Source organism: Pezoporus occidentalis, unplaced genomic scaffold, assembly GCF_034315485.1.
Source record: "Pezoporus occidentalis ecotype Australia unplaced genomic scaffold, CSIRO_AGI_Poc_V1 ctg39, whole genome shotgun sequence".
Taxonomy (NCBI): domain Eukaryota; kingdom Metazoa; phylum Chordata; class Aves; order Psittaciformes; family Psittacidae; genus Pezoporus; species Pezoporus occidentalis.
In genome coordinates, this window is record NW_026915713.1 from 8,970,023 (window position 1) to 8,990,736 (window position 20,714).

The 20,714-nt window shown below is 41.9% G+C and overlaps 1 protein-coding gene across 1 annotated transcript in view; it reads left to right on the forward strand.

The window, feature by feature from the left end:
* The window catches only part of METTL24 (methyltransferase like 24), a 46,693-nt gene that overhangs the window by 6,417 nt on the left and 19,562 nt on the right, over positions 1-20,714 (forward strand). The window contains exons 2-3 of the mRNA XM_062632524.1: positions 14,300-14,398; positions 18,058-18,197. Coding sequence (XP_062488508.1) covers positions 14,300-14,398; positions 18,058-18,197 — 239 coding nt within the window. The remainder of the gene's footprint in view (positions 1-14,299; positions 14,399-18,057; positions 18,198-20,714) is intronic.

Sequence of the window (20,714 nt, forward strand, 5' to 3'; positions counted from 1 at the left end):
ATGGCTTCAGACCATTAGTACCCTGGGAACAGCTGCAACAGCCTTGGTTGGGTTTTGTTCAAATATTCAGGCTAATAGCACAGACTGAGATATTGTGTTTGGAAGAAACAAATGAACTTTTATTGATAGCAGTTTTCAATAGCATACAAGCAAATCTGGGGGGGGCAGCTCTGCCTGTAAGTGGGGACAGCTGATACACCAGAAGGTACCCAAGCATGGGAATCCTTTTCCAAGTAGCCAAGCAAGAGCAATACTTGACTTTCACTGTATTTTAACTGTAAATGAAATGTGTTTATGGCAGACTGTAAAGAGGAGGTGGTAATGTTTTTTCTGACAATGATGTCACTTGCGAACTTGTGAGGTAAATCATTGCTCAGAATAACCTTGATTCTTACACACTTTTTACTTAGGTAGTAAAAGTAGGTTCTTCCCTTGTGAATTTTTGAGAGGCAGCTGGGGAATATTATTCTTCAGAAAGTCATTACAGCTTTATGAGACTTAATTATATGCGATAATACGTATTTCTTTCAAATACCTACTCAAGGATTTCTTTCAGCATGCAAAGGCAGGGAGACAGTTTTTTCTAGATAGCTGTGGGACAGAAAAATTGTTTTTCAGGGTATATAAGCTTTCCTATTTAAGGACATAAAACAGGGACCAAGGTGATAATTTCTTCTGCAGAAGCTTTGCTCCATGATAGGTGTTAAATCTTTTTCTTGAACCATGCTAACTGGTCCATAGGCCTTGTTCAGAACAAGAATCCTTTACAACTGTGGTAGCAGGTGCAGAAAAAAATACATACTGAAAAAAACAGGAAAAAAACCCATACTGATCCAGTCCTGTTTGCTGTCTTCAGCTTGAACTGTTGAATGGAACTGCTGTGAAGTGACCCATACTGCCCTTCTGCCTGTGCAGTGATGCTTAGAGAGTGGCTGAACAGCAGTGGCCATGGCCTCTGTGTCCCACTAAAGGGCAGCAGTTCAGTAACTACATCCTCTGCTCTTACCTCTTTCTTCAACCCCTCCACAGTTGCCCATGTATGGGGTACTGGGTTGTGTGATCTGGTGTACTGCTGGTATCTTGCTAGCAGTGAACAAGCAAGACTGCCTTCACATGCGGTGCACGTATGTGCTCAGAGGGGGAAGGATGTCTTCTGCACAAAAGCAACTGTTGAGCAGGAGGTGGGAAGAGGCGAGCCATGGTATGAAGGCCAGTTGTACAGTAAGTCACAGTCTTGTCATGGGAAAAGAGCAAGAGTCCCTGAAAGCTGGGAATTTTGACAGCATTGTCTTCAATAAGCACAGTTAGTACCAAAAATAATCTTTTATTACATTTTATGTTTTGTACTAGAAATAGTAGAAGTGAGGACAGTTTTGAACCTGCAGCTTTGCTTGCTCAAGCAGTTCTCAAGGTGGCCAAACTTGCTTCATTGTTTTCTAAAATGCCCTTCTCTGGGGAGAAAAGAGGCCAGAAAGAGAGATCTGGGATGAGTAAAGTTCCCCCAGGAAGACTTAGGGTTTTTCCTTTACATCTCTGACCTTTAGCTGCCTTCTTATGAGACAAATATGTAACTTCCTCATTAGTAAGGCTTTCATCCCAGTTTGTTCAGTCAGTTCCCATCAACATTTACACATCCAGCCAGGCAGTCAACAGAGCTGTGTGTCTGCTTCAAGACTGCAGAGTAGGTACTACCACGACAGACATCTCTCTCATGCCACTTTTACTGAACTGTGGGCATGGTTCAGACTGATGTGCAGCTGGTGGACCTTTGGTGTGAATCCAGAGCAAAACTCCAGTGGATGTAGTAGGGGTGTATCCCTACTACATCCCTTACAAGGGATGCAGTACTGAAATGCAGTGGTGAAAAACAAAACCCTCTAACAGCTGCCTTGCAGGCTTGTACAGACAGCATGACAAGCGCATCACTTCTCTTACAAAACAAGTTTAGAGATTTAGATAGCATTTAGAGGGACCTTCAGTCTTCACACAAGCAGTTTGGTTTCGTTGTGGTAGACCATGCTGTCCTCCTGCAGCCTGGCAGTGATGGCTGTCACTCGGCACAGCTTAGATAAAAGACTTAACACATAGGTGAGAAAGTCTGTGTGAGCCATTATTAATCGTTGATGGCATCCACAGAGCCCCGTCTTATCTCTTGTTCTAATATTAACTTGAAGCTGTGTTTGTCTTGGACGGCTGTTCAGTGCTTCAGAGCTGTGTGTGGAGGGTGCGACTCATTTAATCAACTCAAGTGTTTCTGTAGCTAGCAAATACTCACCAAGATACGTTTGTGTATGATCAGCCATTGTCCAGAGCCCTTCCGTGCTGTGTCAGTCTAAAACCAAATGGCATTCACTTCAGTGGGACATGTAAAAGGGGGAAAAGAAGAGGTTTGATGTGATTTTACTTTTAATTGTGGTATAGCCTGTATATCTTGGAATCCATAACATGCATTATTCACTCTGTTTATGTTAGTGTTTCTGTATACAGCAGTGACAGGATGACACACTGTCCTATTTTGTGTTAGCATATCTCTTACGAGTAATAGAAACCATGTGTGCAAGTGGACTGATCCCTCGGGTAGCAGACAGATGAAAGCCATGATTTTGAACTTGCTCTTAGGGACAACTGGGTCAATTTAAGGAGGAGAATGGTGGAAACATTCCCAGCTGGTTATGCAGTATGAAGTGGAAGAGTTTGGACCTTCAATGACATGTGTTTTCCCCTGCCTGATCTTCTGTCCTGTCTTCAATAGACTTGCTTTTAGATATGCCATCAGGCTCATCAAGAAAGGCGCTGGCTGTGAGGTGCTGATGACCTGTGCTGTCAGGGGAGGGGTGGACGAGGTGTCCTCAGGTGACTGCTGGCACCTGAGCACAAGTCCTGGGCCTGGCTCTGAGGGGAGCCCCTTGGTGGTTATTATCCTTTTAAATTTCTGTTTTTTTTTTTTGCAGCATTTAAAAAACCTGCCCTAAAATTTGTGTCCTCCCTGACACTTGTGTAAATACAGTGAATAAATCTTTCCTTATGTCTTTGTGGAATGATACATGTAATAGTTCCAGCAGCTGTTACCATGTACACGGAAACCTTGCTGCTCACCAAAGTCTTCTCTGTATGCTCTGCAGACAGGAACAAAATGGCTTTGCAACGTTCTTTGAAAATCAGTACCGTGGAGCTGTTTTGGCTCTGCAGATCCCAAATCTGGGGGACTAATGAGGAGCATCCTTCCTGCTGCCACCTCTCCCCAGCGTGCAGTGGGGATTCTCCTGTCTCTGGGAATATAGGACCAGGAGGACTTCTCTGTGAGCCATTGACTTCTGAAGTGTCTTAGGATTCTCACTCAGGTCAAGCCACCTACTTCAGATTTTACATGAAAACCTCTGGGTTTACATGCTTGTTTCAGAAATTGCTGACCAACAGCTCATTTAACAAGTGACCTGCTGACATTTACTTTGGATTCCACCTTCTGATAGATTTCAGGTGCAGCTTCTGGTGCATTGCTGTAGGTTTATCTGGAAGTGACAACATTCTGGGTTGTATCCAGGACTGACTTTGTGGCTCCTGCAGATTGAAGGAATTGAACCTTCCGCCCTTCTTGGGCTGTGGAACACAAACTTTGTGGGCCTTGAGAGCCCAGCAAGGAAAGCTCTTCAAAGCGCCAGTTAGGCACCTCATCTCTAGGAGGGGTATTGCTAAAATAGTGGGTGCTCTGTGTTGTCGCTGTTGGTTTTGATGAGCTGACAAGTCACTATGTTTTCTTTTTTGTGTGCATGACAGAGTGGTCTACTGGGGAAGATTAACCTAGAAGGAAAGTAAGCAAATACTGGTGATGTGTCAGGAGCTGGACCCTGTAGGGAAATGTGTGCAGTTGAAAATGGTGTTAGAACCAGTGAACATTAACACCGTAGAGCTGCTCTCGCTGTTTTAACCTCCCCCTCTTTGCCCCATCCATCCCCAGCCTTCTTCCTCATTCCTCTCCTAGCAGCTGGCTGACTCAGATGATTAGCTGGGAGCTTCAAAGTCAGTGCCCTTTATTTAGCATCCTCTTTCATATTTTACAAAGAGACAGTGTTTGAAGTGCTAGGGGGAAGAGATGGTAATGTCTATTGATATGGTGTGTAATGTTAAATAATACTTGCCACTTAGAAGCCTGAAAATGGTAAAAAACAGTTTGAAACCCTTCCTGTGCCCTGCAGAGTTGACAGCACTAGTTGAGGATTGAATTTTATCCCAGAGATGAACACTGCAGAGTAGAAACCGCCTGAAAAAGCCCCAGAGGAACAATGAAATTGTTAATACTGATGTCGTGCCTCTTTTTGGACTTTCCTGACGGCTGTTCTGCAGCACTGAAGCTTTCAAAGTGAACTTCATTTCATCCTGACTAGGGCAAAGCAACACCATCTTGTTCCTTTCCCCTCTTTTGAGAAGATTAAACAAGAAGCAATTATGTGTCAGTTGGCTGCTGCTGATCTTCTTAGTGTTTCTTCTTAGTTAGATATCTTGATTAATGGTTTGATCTTGCAATTATTATTCATTAGGAAATCTGTGGGACTTCTGGGTACATCAGGAGTTCAGTGTCAAACCATGTGGCTGTTCGGTGTTCTATTCTTTGTAATGCTCGGAATTAGTAATAAAACATTAGAAAATATCATTCACTACAGAGGATGGTGCATATTTGGCCAAGCCCATCCTCCACAGGATTATTATACTTGGGTCTATAGTTGTCATGAACAAAAAGTGTTTCAAAATCGTGTGCTTTGAAATGAGCTTGATTTTCTTCTCTTTAAATCTTGGACTTAAAATCCTAACAACTTGTAAGCCAGCTGTCGTTTCCCTTCTAGACATGGGGAACTAATTGCCCAACACACTGTTTTATTTTGCTTGGAAGACTTTTACATAGCTCTAGACTAAGGGATGTAATCCATAATCATATCAAAAGCAAGAAAGGGATTATGTTTGTAGACATTTAAAGCTCATATACGTTTCATTCTGTGCAGCTCCACTACCTTGTTTTATTAACTAATGCTTGTATGAAATAAGGAGTTTAAGGAGAAAGAAGTAAAGTTTGGCTTTTTAAGTCTTCCCTGGCTATCCAGTAAAACTCAGTATGTGAACTGATGGTGGGTTGGAGGGACAAAAGCTCCTATTGTGAGTATTTTGTATCTTACCTTAGGTTTTACACTAAATCCCTGTGAAATCTAAATCTAAATAGAAGTCACACAGCCTTTCAGTTTACCCATTGATAAGGATTAAAGTTTACTTACTTTATGATATTATAGATGCCTAAATTATGTACTGCCCTCTCCTGCTCCCTGGACATAGAAGGTCCTCCTGGATGGAGGAGAAGGGGTTTTCTGATCTTCAGATCTCTCTTTAGACTGAAAGGTGTGGTGGACTATTTCTGTTTAGACATTTGTAGTCCCTCTGGATGAGAAAGAAAGCTGCCTGCGTGTGAAATGCTCTTATTTGTGTGAAGGCATGAAGTTTTACTTTAAAGAACTTTCTTTTTCCCCAGTTCTTAGCCTCAGACCAAGCCTACTGAAGTCTCTGAATCGGCTGCCATAGAGCCTATATCTGTAAATAACAGAGTGCTGGAATTGGCACAAAATAAACTTGGCTTATCTGGCTAGCTGAGTATTTACTGATGAGTTCTGTTTGTTGTACACTGTGGTTTGAATATTGCAATGAAGTAAACCTAGAGGAAAATAGCTTTTTGTATTTTAGCTGTTGTATGGATTCTGACATTTCCTGTGTTTTTTCAACTAAAGCACTTCATTTAAAGTAGTTATGAATACAGGTTGAAACTGTGGTCTTGCCTCTGCTTAGCTGAAGGAAGGATTTGACAAGCAGTGACCAATAGTTGCTCTGTCTCTTTCTTGGCTGTTATCCTTCAGTATTGGCAAAGACTGTAGGCACTTGAAAGAATTCAACTGATTGAGTATCACACTGCTTAAGCAGTTTTAAGAATTTGCTTCTATAAATTTCAGTCTGTTCTGGCTCCTGGTTTTATCTCCATTGGATATAAATCATCATGCTGTCAGCCTCTGGATAGCACTGGAATGCTGCTGCCCAGTTTATTTATTTTATTAACATAGCAAAGAAATCCCACTTGGTTGTTTTTAAAGCCATATGTCTCTTAGCAGAGTAAAATCAATCTCTCTTTTAATAAATGTGTATTTCTCCCTGATGTTGCTGGGATTTCGATGGCAGAGCTGTCAGACTTCGGTGACCTCCGAAGGTCTAAGGAGGGGTACTCTGGTGCGATGCTGCCCTTTCCTACCTCTGCAGCTTCCAGTTCCTTTGGTTGCTGTGGATTTATTCCTCAGTGGTAGAGAGGGGTGGTAGTTATGCTATGCAAATAATGAATTAGATGCAATGCTTTCCAAATTCATGAGTGCCTATAAATTAATACTTTGGCAAGTGTTCTGAAATGTGTGCTTCCTATAAGTCACAAACCTGTGCCCAGGGTGATGTACATTAGTCGCTGAGGCCCAGGTCTACCAGTGAATTTATGGGAGGGGTGTCCACAGTGGCTAATTTAGACCTGGGATGCTGGTTCTCAGTGCCCATTTCCTGTGGAAGTTGGGATTTTGATTTGAGTTCAATGGAGTATTAGTCACCTAAATTCTTCTACAGATCTGGCTGTCATGTTAGTTTTGGAAGGCACTCCTTATTTTTCCAAAGCCATTTCTTCTTAAAGTGATACAAATTCTGTCACTTAAAGTCAGTGCCAAGCATCCCTTTTTTTCTTTGTGTGCTTTTCTTATGAGACACTTGTATGGGGAGAAGACACAAAACTAAAAGTAGAGTTAGACAGAGCTTGAGCGTCCGCTTTGCATGGGAAATGCTGAACCTTTCAAGGTATCAAAGTTGGTGTTTTGCATCGAGGTTGCTGGTGTGGCTTTCCTGCAGGTTAGGCCAGCAGTTCCCTCGCAAGCACAGGAGCTGTCATTTGTATGTGTGTGGCTCCAACGCATCCTGTCAGATGGGAAATCAGAAGCAAAAGGAGCAGAAAATAAACATGAATATTAACAAAGGGAGAGCGGAGGCGAAACGCTTAGCAGCTGCTGACTTAGAGGGCTTGTTATGTATGCATGTTCAGACTGATTTGCTCTACGAGGGTAAAAAATCTCTCGGTTTCAATTAGCATGCAGCGGTGCAAATCTTTCCTAACGGGAATTGCATTTTCATTTCAATGTAAAACTTTGCATTCAAGGTGCATTGCTTTTTCCCTTTGCCCTGCTAAGCCTAAGAGTTTTACTTATGATGCAAACTGCAGCCTTGGGAAACAAATGCTGATGACCTCTGCTTGAGCAAAGCCCTCTGGGTGATGCTCAGAGCTACATAAGTTGGCATCAGAGCAATTGCATCCTGCTCCCAGGCAGACAAATGTGTCCTGCACTGCAGAGGCTTGGAGGAGGTGATGCACGGAGAGCAAGGAGCTAGAGGAGAGTTCCCTATTTCCCTCTTCAGTGAAATAAACCATACATGTCTAGACATAGAAACACCTCTAATTACTAGAATTCTTCATACACAAGTTGTGTTGAAAATTCATTTAAATTTAAGATACCAACTTCTTAATGCAGAAAACGATCTTATCACAGGACTGGTTTCCATAGGCAGGGTTTACCCTAGTAAGTAGCCTTGTTGCACAGGAGAGCCTGTGACTGTATACGTTACATTGCTCATCTTGGCACAAAGCTTTTGTTCCTCAGCGTAGTGTTCCACTATCAAATCTTCGGATAAGGCCATGTAGCAGATCTTCCTGGAAGACACTCAAAACACACTGAAACCAGGGAGGTCATCAGGGGCAACCAGCATGGCTTTACCAATGGCAAGTTGTGCCTGACTAAACTAGTGGCCTTGTATGATGGAGTGACTGCATCAGAGGACAAGGGAAGAGCTATGGGTGTCATCTACCTGGATCTCTATCAGGTCATTGATATGACTCACCACAATATTTACCTCTGAATTGGAGAGACACAGGTTTGATGGGTGGGCTGTTAGATGGATGGAATTGGATGGATGGATTCATGCAAAAGGTTATAGTTGATGGATGAATGTCTAAGTGGAAACCAGTAATGAGTGGTGTCCTTCAAGGGTCTGTACTGTATTGGGGACCAATACTATTTACTTTGAGCAACCTGATGTAGTGAAAGATGTACCCCATGGCAGGGGGTTGGACTAGGTGACCTTTAAAGAGTGGAAATTCTCAGTTTAGATGGCTGCAGGACTGGGTGTCAGCTGCATTTCCCTGTGGTACTTCCACTGCTTGATGCCTCAGGGGGAACCCACTGCTTTTCTCTCAATACAGCCGTGCATATGCAAAGTAGGACCGTATGTAGCAATTTCTACAATATGGTTTCTTAAGTGAAAACCTTGTATGTTTAAGAAAGCCAAACTGCAAAGAAAAATAGAAAATAATAGTAACATTAATTTTAAAAAAGGAAAAGAAGCAGTTCAGACATACAGGGACGGGATAGCTATAAAGCCAGCCATGTCAGAAATCAATTCACCTGGAGCTTTAAATATTAGTCATAGTCACTTCGTAAGCCTGTATTTTAAATTACAGCTTACTGATCCTGTGTGTTTCCCTGCTACTTCTAAATTAACAGCATAGTGCAGCATGTTTTTGTGCATACATCTGTGAGCCCTCTGTGTGGTGCCAATTACATTTAGCTAAAGGGAACTGTATGAATTGGCCTTTCTCAAGGAGGTCTTTGCCAAGGCTGAGGCATACTTGTTCTTTCCTATTGACACCTCTGCTTTGGGGTGGAGTTTGTTTTACTTGTGCCACATATTGCTGCTCTAAACATAAAATATTTAGAGTTACTCAGTGTTGTAACAATAAAGTACAATTAAGTGTTGTTAAAGGCTCACAACTGAAGAGTAGGCTCAGTCCTCTAAAGTAAAAGTTTTTCTGCAGCATGGCATGCATGATAGTGTGATCCAGGCTTCTTCTGTGGTGTTGAATGTCTACAGTGTAGGTGTTTCTGAGGCCATCCTCCAGGCTTCCTTTGCAGGTCATGGAAAGACATGGATGTTTCCAGTGCACGACTCATTTTACTTATTTTAGACGTCTGCTCTATAGTGAGCTGAATCATTCCCTAAAAGAGCTTCTCTCTCCTGTCAAATAACTTAGCTCCCTAGCCCCCTGTGGGAGCTTGCTCCTTGGCTCTCCGCACTGCAGGAATGTTTCCTCATTCCCAGCTCTCCCTGGAGTTGACCAGCTAATTGCCTCTGAAAATAAATGTGGGTGTTCATGAGGGATCCTGCACTGCTGGAGCTGCTCCATGTCGTCAGTGAGAGGAGCAGCATGCCAGGTTTGGCCGCCTCCATCTGCAGGAGCTCTCCCACTCATCTCGGCAGGCTTTGCACTTGTTGCGTGTCTCTCGTGAGGCGTGCTGGCATATCCCATAAAGCCAGTACTTGGGTGGGCTGCAGCATGCTGCTTTCACTATTTAAGCTTCTTTTGAATTGGGGTGGGGGGAAACAAAACAACAAAACCACTGCAAAATAATATGCTTAAAGCCACAGGTGCTCCAGAGGGAGTCTTAAATACAATGATGTCCTAAGCCCCAGATCATATCTAGGGACAATCCACTCTCTTCAGGGGTTCACTCCAGTAAATACACATTTGCCTTGTAGATGTCTGAAATCTTGCAATTTGAATCCCACCCACTGCATTTTAAACTCATACAAAAGCTCTGTGAAATTTCACCCACAAGCAAGCTCTGTTCTGCTGTACCCTTCCACAGGGGGTGAGCGTGATGATACACAGAGTAAAGTCAGAACAGTTGGAGGTGTGAGGATGTTTATGTAATTTGTTTCTATGGCTAGCACATGTTTATGGCTATTGGAGCTTATTGCCATGAATGCTTTCCACTCATGTTTGGTCCTGCCTCAAATGTGAAAAATCATTGTTGCACGGTTTTATCAGAGGATTTTCTATTTTTACCTTGATTAAGACATCTGTGTATGTATAGACAAGTGTTTTGTTTATCATTTGGAAGCAACAGACTGCTTTGCAGGGCAATGGGATTCCCAAATTATAATCATGGCCAATATGTTTCTTTAATAAGATGCTAAAAATGAGGGAGGTTTAAAGGAGAGAAAAAACAGTTACTGAGTTAAAGATGGAATTATGTAAAACTTCAGTAAATTTTAATAATATAAGTAATTACAAGTAAAAATGGGTAAAAAAATCCCTTTCAGAGTTAAGCAGAAGGGAAGAGAGGGATTTGGCTCTTTGGATTAATGTCCTGAAACTAGGATTGATCTAGAAGGAATGTCATTATTCATGTGTTCAAGTTTATGCTAGAAAAGACAGAAATTTTGCAGATCTACAATTTTACACCTGCTGGATTGTGAGCCTTTTACACATGTTGATCTAAACTTTATATTATTATTTCAGAGTTTTAGGATAAAGAATGTATCCTAGTTCATTAAGGGATTATCAGATGACTATCAGATGAGAGAGAAAAATCTAAACAGAAGTGGTTTCCAGAGAAAAGTCACTGAGATTACTGTCAGGTTGGGCTGTGAAGGAAACGTCAGTCCTTGTCCTGAAGTGTATAGTACCTGGGAGAAAAAACAGACCTTCAAATGCATCGTAGTTTTTCTAAAACAGCAGTGACATAGCCTGAAGATTTTCTTTCGCTCTGTGGTTATCTCATGTGAAAATTTAGACATCATGCTGGGTAACAGTTTCTGGATATCTGTTACCCTTCTGGGGTAGTTGAAATCAGTGTCTGAGCAGTGCCTGTGATAGAGTCTTGCTGAAGACTTGTTTTTCTTACAATACTAATTTCAGGTAACATGTCCGTAAGCAAAACAATGTATATAGAGGAATACTTCAAGATGTTCAGTATGATGTTTTGTATGTGGTGTTGTAACTTTCTAGGTACTGTCATCTCTTAATATCGTGGAATTAGGATATGCTGGTGTTTGGGAAACAGTCATGCTGACACACTGGATGAGCCCTTACCCTGGGGAGATAGCACACTGATGACAATAGCCAGAGATGAAGAACATCTGCACGAGTTTTCTGGGTCCTCCTGGGTGACTCTAGGGAGATCTGTCTGAATGTCATATCCAAAGCTGTATAATATGGACTGTAATACCTCCTTTGCTCCTCTTCTGTACTTGCTGTAGAAGCCACCTATAAAAGCAGCTGCTTCTGAGCCTGTTTTGTGCAACAGCCACAGGGACATGCTGTTAGCTATTTACTCTGGAGGTTTCTGTGATGCAAGTGAGAAAATCCGAATCAGTTATGTTTGCTTTGAGTAAATAAAATTGCTAAGTCTAGAGAGGAAAAACTTCTCAGAATAATGAACATGTGTTTATCAGGAAAAAAACTGATTTTCACAAAGCAGTTGGTTCAGGGGTGCCAGGTACATCTTAGCTGTAGAGTTATTTGAGAAGGCTTATATGGAAACACTGTGGAAGAGGCTGAAAGTTACCTGAAAAGCTATAAACAAAGGCTACTGGTGTACATAAGGAGTGGCTCCTTCAGGAGGATATTCTGTGAGTCCTAAAGATACCCCTACTGCATCATTGACACCAGTGAGTTTCCTGCTGGGAGGGTGTACCTAGTCCAAGAGATGTACTGTATTTTCACCCCAGTTCAGTGTCTGTGCATCGTATTGTAAAACACTTATTGAAACAACCCACGGGGTGTTTAGTAGGTTTAGAGGAACAGACCTCTCTAATGTATTCATTAGTGATTGAAAATAAGCTGCTGCTTAATAAGGAGCCAGGGACCAAGTGTAAAGTTTGAGAAGCTATTCAAAAGCATTGCTGTCAAACAGGAGCTTGGCTCTGATCTCTGTCAGAAAAGCAGCATCTATATAGTGCTCCTAAATTTAAAGAACTATATAAAAGGTTGATCTCTTTCCATTTTTTTTGTGTTTTTTGTTTGTTTTTTGGTTTTGGGTGGGGTTTTTGGGGGGGTTTGTGTTTTTTTTTTGTTGTTGTTGAGTTTTGTTTGTTGGTTTTTTGTTGTTGTTTTTTTTTTAGTGAAACTGCGTTATTGTGTCAGTGGGGTTTTAATCTTAATTTTCCTGTGTTTGTTGATACATTTTGGAGTTAGTGGGAAGGCAGTTTGGTTTGTCATGTTTAAAATTTTAAGAACCTGAGAGTAAGCCGCAGTAGCTCTCAGATATTGCACTCTGCTGAATAAGAACCTCATTCACATGCTTAATTATAGGGATTTTTTCTTTTTCTTCCCCATCAACTCTGTGCAGAATATTCTCGCTGAATAGTGCCACAATGGACACCCTGCCATTCCCCTACTTAATGAGCTACTTCTCACACAAATAGATTTCAGAATAACTGGGCACAGATGTTTAGGTGTCTGTTTTGGTGGGGGTTTTTGCCCCAGAAAATGATTGTCAGTCTTCATTTTTGTTTCAGCTTTCAAGCCTGTTGAAACGGCAGCATTCCTGTCATTGCAAACGTTATTCAGCCGTGTGAACTGTGACTCATTCCGAAAGATTACGCGCATTTCCCTCCCCAGCGTGCACATGTCCTCCTGCTGTTAGCTGTTTGCAGCCTGCTATCTGCAATCGGTGGGTCAGGGGTACATGCTGCTGCAGAGCTTTCTTGCTAGCTTGCTCCAGCCTTGTGCTGTACACAGTATAGGAGCCCACGTTTCCTGTAGGCAGCAAGTTTCAGGATGGGAAATGCTACTTTCATATGCTTTTGGGGAAAAAAGAAGTCTCTTTCAGCATCTCTGTACAACATAAAAAAAACCCAACAAACTAAACAAAACACACACAAAAAAGACCCAACCAAACAAAAAAAAAAAACAAACCAAACTAAACAAAATCCCAAACCAACCCAAAGAGCAAACCTTAAAGATACAATGAACCTCATACAGCCCTCCTGGTTCACATCAGACTGTGTTTACTTAGGCTGCAAAAATGCCAGTTCATGATACCAGCTGAAGGCAAACTCATCAGGTCTGGTGTCCTCTTTGAACATCTTTCTTTTCTAGTTTTGCCTTCTCTTTCTTTCCTGCGTTCCTTTCTGGTGTTGGAGGATCCCCACTGTCACCACTCCTTTTCTCCTGGTGCTGCAGACCAGTCCTGTCTGGGAGCTCAGCATCCCGCCCCTCTGATCTGCCTCCATCCTCTGTGGTTAATTGCCATTTCCTGTATGTTTCCAGGGCTTCTTTTGAAATAAGGTCCTGTGAGAATTGGAATGGTGTTTCTGTTTGCATGTTACTGAATGTCGACATGAACCCATGTGGTAAAAACCTGATCTTGTTTGTTGTGGAAGCTCAGTTAATTGGGGATGATTAAAGGGAAGCTTGATAGTACCTGCCCAGACATGGAAGTGAGTTATGGCACCTGAGGAAGAAAAGCCATGAGGAATCAATCTTAATTTAGTACAATTTAACACTGTGCTTGTATTTTTATCTACTTCAGGGCAACAGATAACGTGTCTAAGCTTCCTAGTGTGACAAAAGGAGGCACAACTTGGAGAAGGTGGCACAAATGAGAGCACAGATCCCTGTTGCTCTGCAAGCACGTGCTGAAAGACCTCTTCTGTCCCGCTCTGTCTATGTGGGAAGTGTTGCTGGAAAAGCTGTCAGGATCTCCAGGGTTCAGAGCTGAGGGGGCTCGCAGGGAGTGCAGAAAGCATCCACCAAAGCTGCTTCCTACTGGCTAAGAAAATAAGGAGTGGTAGGGCTCCGGGCAGCCACACTGACCTTTTTTTTTCTGTAAAACAAGGAATTCTGGTGTATCTTGTCAGGCAGGTGTTGGACTGGAAGAGGACTTTGGTCAAAGACTGCAAAAAGTTGGCTCTTCCATCAAATCTAGATTTTAAGAATCAGATTGTTTGCAGAGGTTTCTTTGGTGATTTGTGTTTGCAATCCAAATTCTTGTTTCAGTGGACATTCAAGCAGAGATACGCAATAGATATAAAATTATTTCACTGTTTTGCTAGAGGATTTAGTTATTCAAATCTTGGTTTTCTCCATGTGTTTCTGCAAGCCAGGGCTTACTTGGGTGTCCTAGAATAACTGTGTTGACATATGTAGCCTGGATGAAGAGCCCTTTCTTGCTAATTACCTACATCTGCTTTCAAAGCCAATCATGATAAATTATCATTAGATGCTCTTTCACCATAGTTCAAACTCTTCTTTATTCTGAAACACTTTGATGTGTAGGCAAGCCCCTAGGAAACTCTTTTTGTTTGAAATTAAATCTCCTCAATTTATTTGCCCTTGCATTTTATCCTTGTACTGAGAAATGAATCCTGTTCCTTTAAGGTGTTTTTTTGCTTTGCTTTGCAGACTGTAAAATGGCACATAGAGCTACAACCATGGGCAAGTCCAACTACTTCCCTCGACAATGAGGCCTTGAGGTTCCTGAAATACATTAGCACTTCTCAGGTAGGTTTTTCATTTCAGTCTCCATCTAGAAAACAGCTTGTCTGGCATGGGCTGTTCCTGCTCAGATAAGGAGTTAACCTCACACCAGATTGGTTTTGAAAATGCTTTATTTCTATAGTGTAGAATGTTAACCTAGCACTGACATTCAACATGAATGTAAAGGTCAAAACCAGGTAGAAATAATGCATTATTTCCTTGCTTTCCAAATGGGTTTGTGTCCTGACAAGTGGAGGTGAAATTCCAGACGTGGTTCTTCTCTCTCAGACGTCGAAAAGTAGAGAGCACTCTGTAATGAGAGAACTGCATATTCAGCCACTCCACTTCTCAATAAGATAACCAGGCTCATTTTAGCTAAAAAGGATTTATTTGAAGTTCCCAGTAAAATGAGGTTTCCAGTAAAATGAGAACAGGGCATCAGTCCCTAACTTGGACAAATTGTCCCAGCAGAATCCTTATATTTTAAGGGCAAAAATGATGACCTGGAAAATTAGTGGTTTTATGTGCTTTTTCAATGGTGACATTTCCAAATCCAGATTGTGTTGACAGATGCTTCCAGAGTTCAGCATATGTGGAAATTGGGCCATCATATCTTAATGGAGGCATCACTTCTGTACAATAGCATTTGTGGATGCATTTTGGGTAATAAAAAATGGAAAAGGTGCTGAATGCTGATAATTCTGACAGGGTGTCTGCTTTTGGTACCCAGGCCTATCAGCTGTTGACCTGTGAATGCAGATTTAGCTGCACCATTGCTTACTCTGGAGAACAGAAAAAAGCCTCAGGTGTTCATGTCACCGATATATCATTCACATATGAAATTCTTTGTTAATGCAATGCTTTCAAGGCTGAGATGTGATTCATTTGAAACACATCTAAAAATATGCTGCTCTGCTGATGGTGTGGTAACTGTGAGGGAAGCAGTGTGATCACTTAGCTTCCAGTTTCTTTCCAGTGGGTACTCCTGGCTAAATCCTCAAGAAAATGACATCTCTGCCTTCACTCATGCCAGCACTGAGAGGGCAGGAGGCAACATGACGGGTATGGAGACGGCAAGAGATGTGTGTAGAGCTCCTTGTTCTGTTGTATAGAAGTTTATGTCATGGAAGCATGTTAAGCTCAAAATGCCCTTCTTGGTGACTTAATAAACTGTGGCAGATGCTGCTAAACTCCTCTAGTTGGGTCAAAGCCTACAAGGGCATCAATTAGTAGAGAGTTTATTGCTTCTGACACACTAACCAAGAAGTTTTGTTCCCAGAGTAACTGACCGTGGAGGGGAACACACAAACATAAGTGAAAACAAAAAAAGAGACAAATCCTCATTCCTGACCTGGAAGATTTTATAGATTAATAACTGGCAGGATAACACCACGATTGGTTAGAGCACTTCTGGAAATGGGATCATCTTATGTAGATGAGCATGAGATCTCATTTTCCTTGTTTGCTGAGCAAGTGTTTACTAATTACTGTGCCTGAGTTCAGCTGCCTGTCATTAGTGTAGGGTGTCTCAAACTGCTGGAGGGGGGAAATGCCACGTCGGTAGGGTTGGGGTGTATCCAGGAAAAGCTTCTTCAATGCTGGTATCTAATGATCGGAAGAACAGTGTTATTTGTACGGTGGTAGTGAGTAAAAGCCCAGAACAGGATGTGAGCTCAGAGCATCAGGGCCGGTAAATCATGCAGCAGGCTGATGATAGTGCTGAAGGCAGAGTTCTGTGCTTTTTATTTTATTTTATTTTTAATTTTTGGTAGCAAGAGCTACTAGGTAACAAGAGCTGTTAAAAATTGCTCCAACTTCTGAGTGTTGTAATTGCTCATAATGTCATGAGCCAATTAAGTGGCATCATTGTAGAATCTTAGTTCTCTGTAGAGAGCACATTATTCTTCTGTGTCTTAAAATTAGTGCTTGTTATTGTAATGCCATTTATTCCTTGGTTGTTCTGCAACTGAAGGGAAATGGGTAATGGGGTGCAGTGCAAATCATTACTTAAAACTTAGTGAATTCTGAGAGCAGCAGGAAGAGATGCTATATTAGCTTTTATGAATTTTCCATGGGAATTATGAGCTGAGCAGGAGCAGGGAGGCAGTGATGCAGCATGCAGCTTTTTGGATGTAATTCTCCAGGTAATGATCTTTCACAGCTTAAGATTGTTAAAGAATGAGAGTTTTATTTACTTATAATAAGGCACATGGTGTGCCTGACACAGCAAAGGCTGCCTTCCAGTTTTTACTCCACCCCTGTGTAAAATTGATCCATTTCTGTGGTTCTAGGTGGGGTTAGACATGTGCTTTTTAGTTTGGCTAAAACCAGGAGCTGAGCCTAGGCAGGCTGCTGTAGAGGAAAGAAGGAGCAGGATGAGAACAGTCAGTTCAGGACTGATGTGTAACCTGGTTTTGTCTCTACTAGTGTTCTTTACACCATTTTTATTGTTGGCTTTCTGGCAGTGCCAGCTCCCATCCCTGCAGCCAAGATTGGTACTAGGCCTAAAGAACAATTTTTTGTCATGATGGCTCGGCTGTGTTCCTGCAGCTCTTCTCAGTCTCTGCTTTCCTATCTGCATGTTCTCATCCTTATGCAGGTGCCCTGCAACCTCTAAATTTGCTGGCCAGGCTGTACATTGTTTGAAAAACCCTTTGACAACCACCTGTAAGCAGGTGCTGATGCAGTGCAGCCCAGCCTCTCCTGGGCAGAAGCAGCCACAGCTTTGGTGCTTCTTGTCCCTGCTACCGGCTTACTGCTGCTGTGGTGGCAGCTGTACACATTTCACTGGCTTTCCATTGCCTGATGTGCCCTGGCTCCTGAATGTTGGAAAGGTTGCAGCACACCTCAGCCCCATGCCTACCTTTTTACCAGACAGATATGGACAGGCAGACCTGGTGCTGCAGGCACAGGCTCCTTTGGGGGTGTCACTCACTCCACGAAAGCCATAGGTTCACTGGCTTGGTCACTGCTGTGTTTTGGCTGTTGCAGGCTGCTGCTCAGCTGCTGGCAAAGCTGACTTCACCTCTCAGTTGAGTGATTTTTGACACTTCCAGTTTTCTGAAGAATCCAGCATGTTAAGTCCTTGCTTTTTTGTCTTTATGAGGACTTCGACTTGCAGTGTTCATCCCTGCAGAGGAGGATGATTTCTCTGTTCAGTTAAGCACTTGCTTAAATCCGTTTGTTGTTGGAGAGGGGATGTGTTGGGTTAATGATCAAATCCCTTCTGGAACTGAGATGGAGGATGCTTTAGATAAGGTATACAGTGTACGTTGCAGTGACACTGCAACTTGAGATTACAGGCTTGAATTGTGACATGATTTTAGCATTATTCAGGATGCAGAATCCACTCCAAGGTTTGAAAAGAAAAATAAATAATAATTTTAATGCTGAAAGAAATTTTCTTGGGAAAATTGATTTTGGATATAGTGCTAATGCTTAATTATTTGCTTTTCAAATTGCATTGCTAACTGGGGCGTTATGTAAACCTCAAATTTCACAAAGCAGAACAGATGATCAGGGGAAAAAAAATCATCACATCTCCATAGCCATGTATCAGATTGACAAACAGATTTAAATAAAACCAATTAACATTTTCCTTCTTTCCACTCTTTCCCCAGAAGGCAAATTAAAAACAAATTAAAAGTCCTGCCTTAAAATGAAACATCCTTTGATTTCAACAGATTTCATGTGAGCACATGAACCTGAACAGCCTGAGAGGGCATTCTGAAACTGCAAAGAAGCCCTGGTCTGTATGTCTTGACGAGAGGTTTAGCCTCATTCATCGAATCAGAAGCAAGCAGTGCCGTCTCTATTCTCTTGGGTAAGTGCTCTCTTTAAAGACAGCAAATTGTTTCATGACACCTAGCTTCAAAAAGCCCTATAAATGCAACATAGGCTACAACAAGGTTGCCTTTTAAAATACAGACCTGTTGAGGTCTGTATTTTATATTGTATTGTATACAATTGTATTCTATACAATCTCTTTTTAGGAAACAACCTTTCTCCATGAGGGTCTTTGTTTTCCTTTGCTTTTCTAATGTTGGTATGAAAACAAATTGCTGAATGGTGAGTGGTAGTTCACATAGGAGAAGATGGAAATTAGTAAAATAGACTGAGAAACCTACAGCATCTTCCCTGAGCAAAAATGACTTGCATACTTACAAATCTTCATTAACTAGACCTGGGACAAATTAGTACATTTCCATATGAAGGTGTGTTTGCTAAGCACTTCAGGGGTGACATGGGCCAAAGTGATAAAAAAGGCCATTGTGGCTTTATTTTACAACATTTGTAGTGTTTGTGGTGTTTACAGCTCTTGAGATTGAAGTTTTCACTCTTCTCAGACCAAGTGCAGGTAGTGAAACCATGAGTGCAGTCTGTTTGCCTGCTATTAAAATACTGCTTCCTGGGAGGATGAGGGAGGTCATCGGGCCATGCTGGCCTTTTGCATTACCTGTCAGTGCACAGGTGTATTAGGAGAATGATTGCTGGGCTCTGGAGCTTGTGTCACACAAATCACCACATGGCTGCTGCCTAATAAAAATGTTTTTGCTGTCCTGGGAGCCAGCATAAGGTTAGAGGTGTATTGGAAGGCTTCATCTCCCTCCAAACAAAGCAGGTTCTTTTTGTGATTTTGCTGCTGTGGGTTTGCAAGTGGTGGATAGCAAGGACCTGTGTCTGAATGGCATTTCTCGATGATTAGCACATGGCAGTTAATGCCAGCATTTAATGTAGAGCACACTGCAGCCAGAGGGGGTGTTGTCTGTTTAATTTGGGTAGGCATATATTTGGATCAAGCTTATGTTGAGCTGAAAAAAACAAAATCCTCAGAGGGTGAGCATTTCTCTGGTTTTGTTCAGCTGCATTGCTCCGTGGCAGATCAATACCATGCCCCTTAGAGACAAATCACATATACAGAGAGCAAATTCCTCTCAACTATTGTTGCTTCTTATTTTCTGAATATTCTCTGCAGTCTATTTCAAATTATACTTACCTGGTTCTAATGCAAAATACAGGTTTAATTCCACTGCCTTCCCTCCACACGCCCCCCACACACCCAGTTTTTCATGTTCCTGTGAGTGTTAGGAGAGACCTGTCCATGCTAAGGTTCAGATATACCTGCTTGGCTGTAGTACTGGCTAACTGCCTGAGGCTCCTAGTAGTCAGCAGGGAGAGGCAGGCACATTCAGGTGGAAAATCAGCTAAGCTAAATAACATTTTGAAGGTAGGTACAGCTTTCCTTTGATTGTAGAGGAAGTCTGAGATAATGTGGCTGCTGGCTTTAGATGTCTTGGCAATGTACCCAGAGTTTAGTAGAATTAATCTAGCCCTTGCCCTTCAAGTTACACGACCATTAATATTAGACCTGAGCTCCTGTATTAATGTCCCTTTTCCTTTTTGCTATAGACCAAGTGTGGGTTGAGAATGGTTATTTTTGTTGGATTAGCCAATTGGCACAATGCAAAGTTGACTTCATCTGTGCTAGGAAATGCAGATTTGTCATGAGCTGACCAGCACAAAGGTAACTTTCTAATGTTTTTTAACAAACTTGAGCTAGCGCATGTATTATACAGTGCTTTGTATGTTGTGCTGGTTTAGGTATGCTGCAGGGATCCTGAATGACAGATTTGCTGTACTGATGGAACAGTAGGGCTTAGCAGAGATTGAAATTGTTGGCACAACAATCATCAGACACACATGTGCAGTAAATACCCAACCATGATGCATCACATGAAGCAGCTAAAAAAATAAAAGGAAAATATTTGAGGTTAAGGAGGAGCAGTCTTCAATCCTCCAGTTTACTTCTGCAGCCTTTGGAGCACAATTCTCTCCGACTCATTTCCTTTAGTTTATGACAGGCAGAAAAGTAATCTTGTTCCAAGTAAGACAAAAATCCCCTTTAAACATTTTCGTTGTCTCATATACTTCGTAAAGAGCGAAGGGGGAGCAGCTGCTTCCAATGAGGAACATTCTCTGTAGAGAGGATGGATGGAGGACAAATGTGAAAGTTCAATGTGAATGTTACTGGGAATCCCGAATTAAATCCGTGTATCATTAAAACTGGAGCAATTCATACTGCCTAGGCATTTCTGTGGAAGAGGTTACTTGTGAATGGGGGTGAGAAGTGTCTGAAACATCTGGAGATCTTTTTGAATTAGTATTAGTTGCTTCCACTACTGGGAGGCAGCAGTGTTTTTGCTTGGGTGACAGGATTTCCCAGTATGATACATAATTGCAATATGCATTAGTGAGCTCTAGTTATTAGTGCTAAATCTGCTTAGATTAAGCTAAATCTGTTACAAACACCACAGGCAGGCACTCAAGCTGGGATAATATA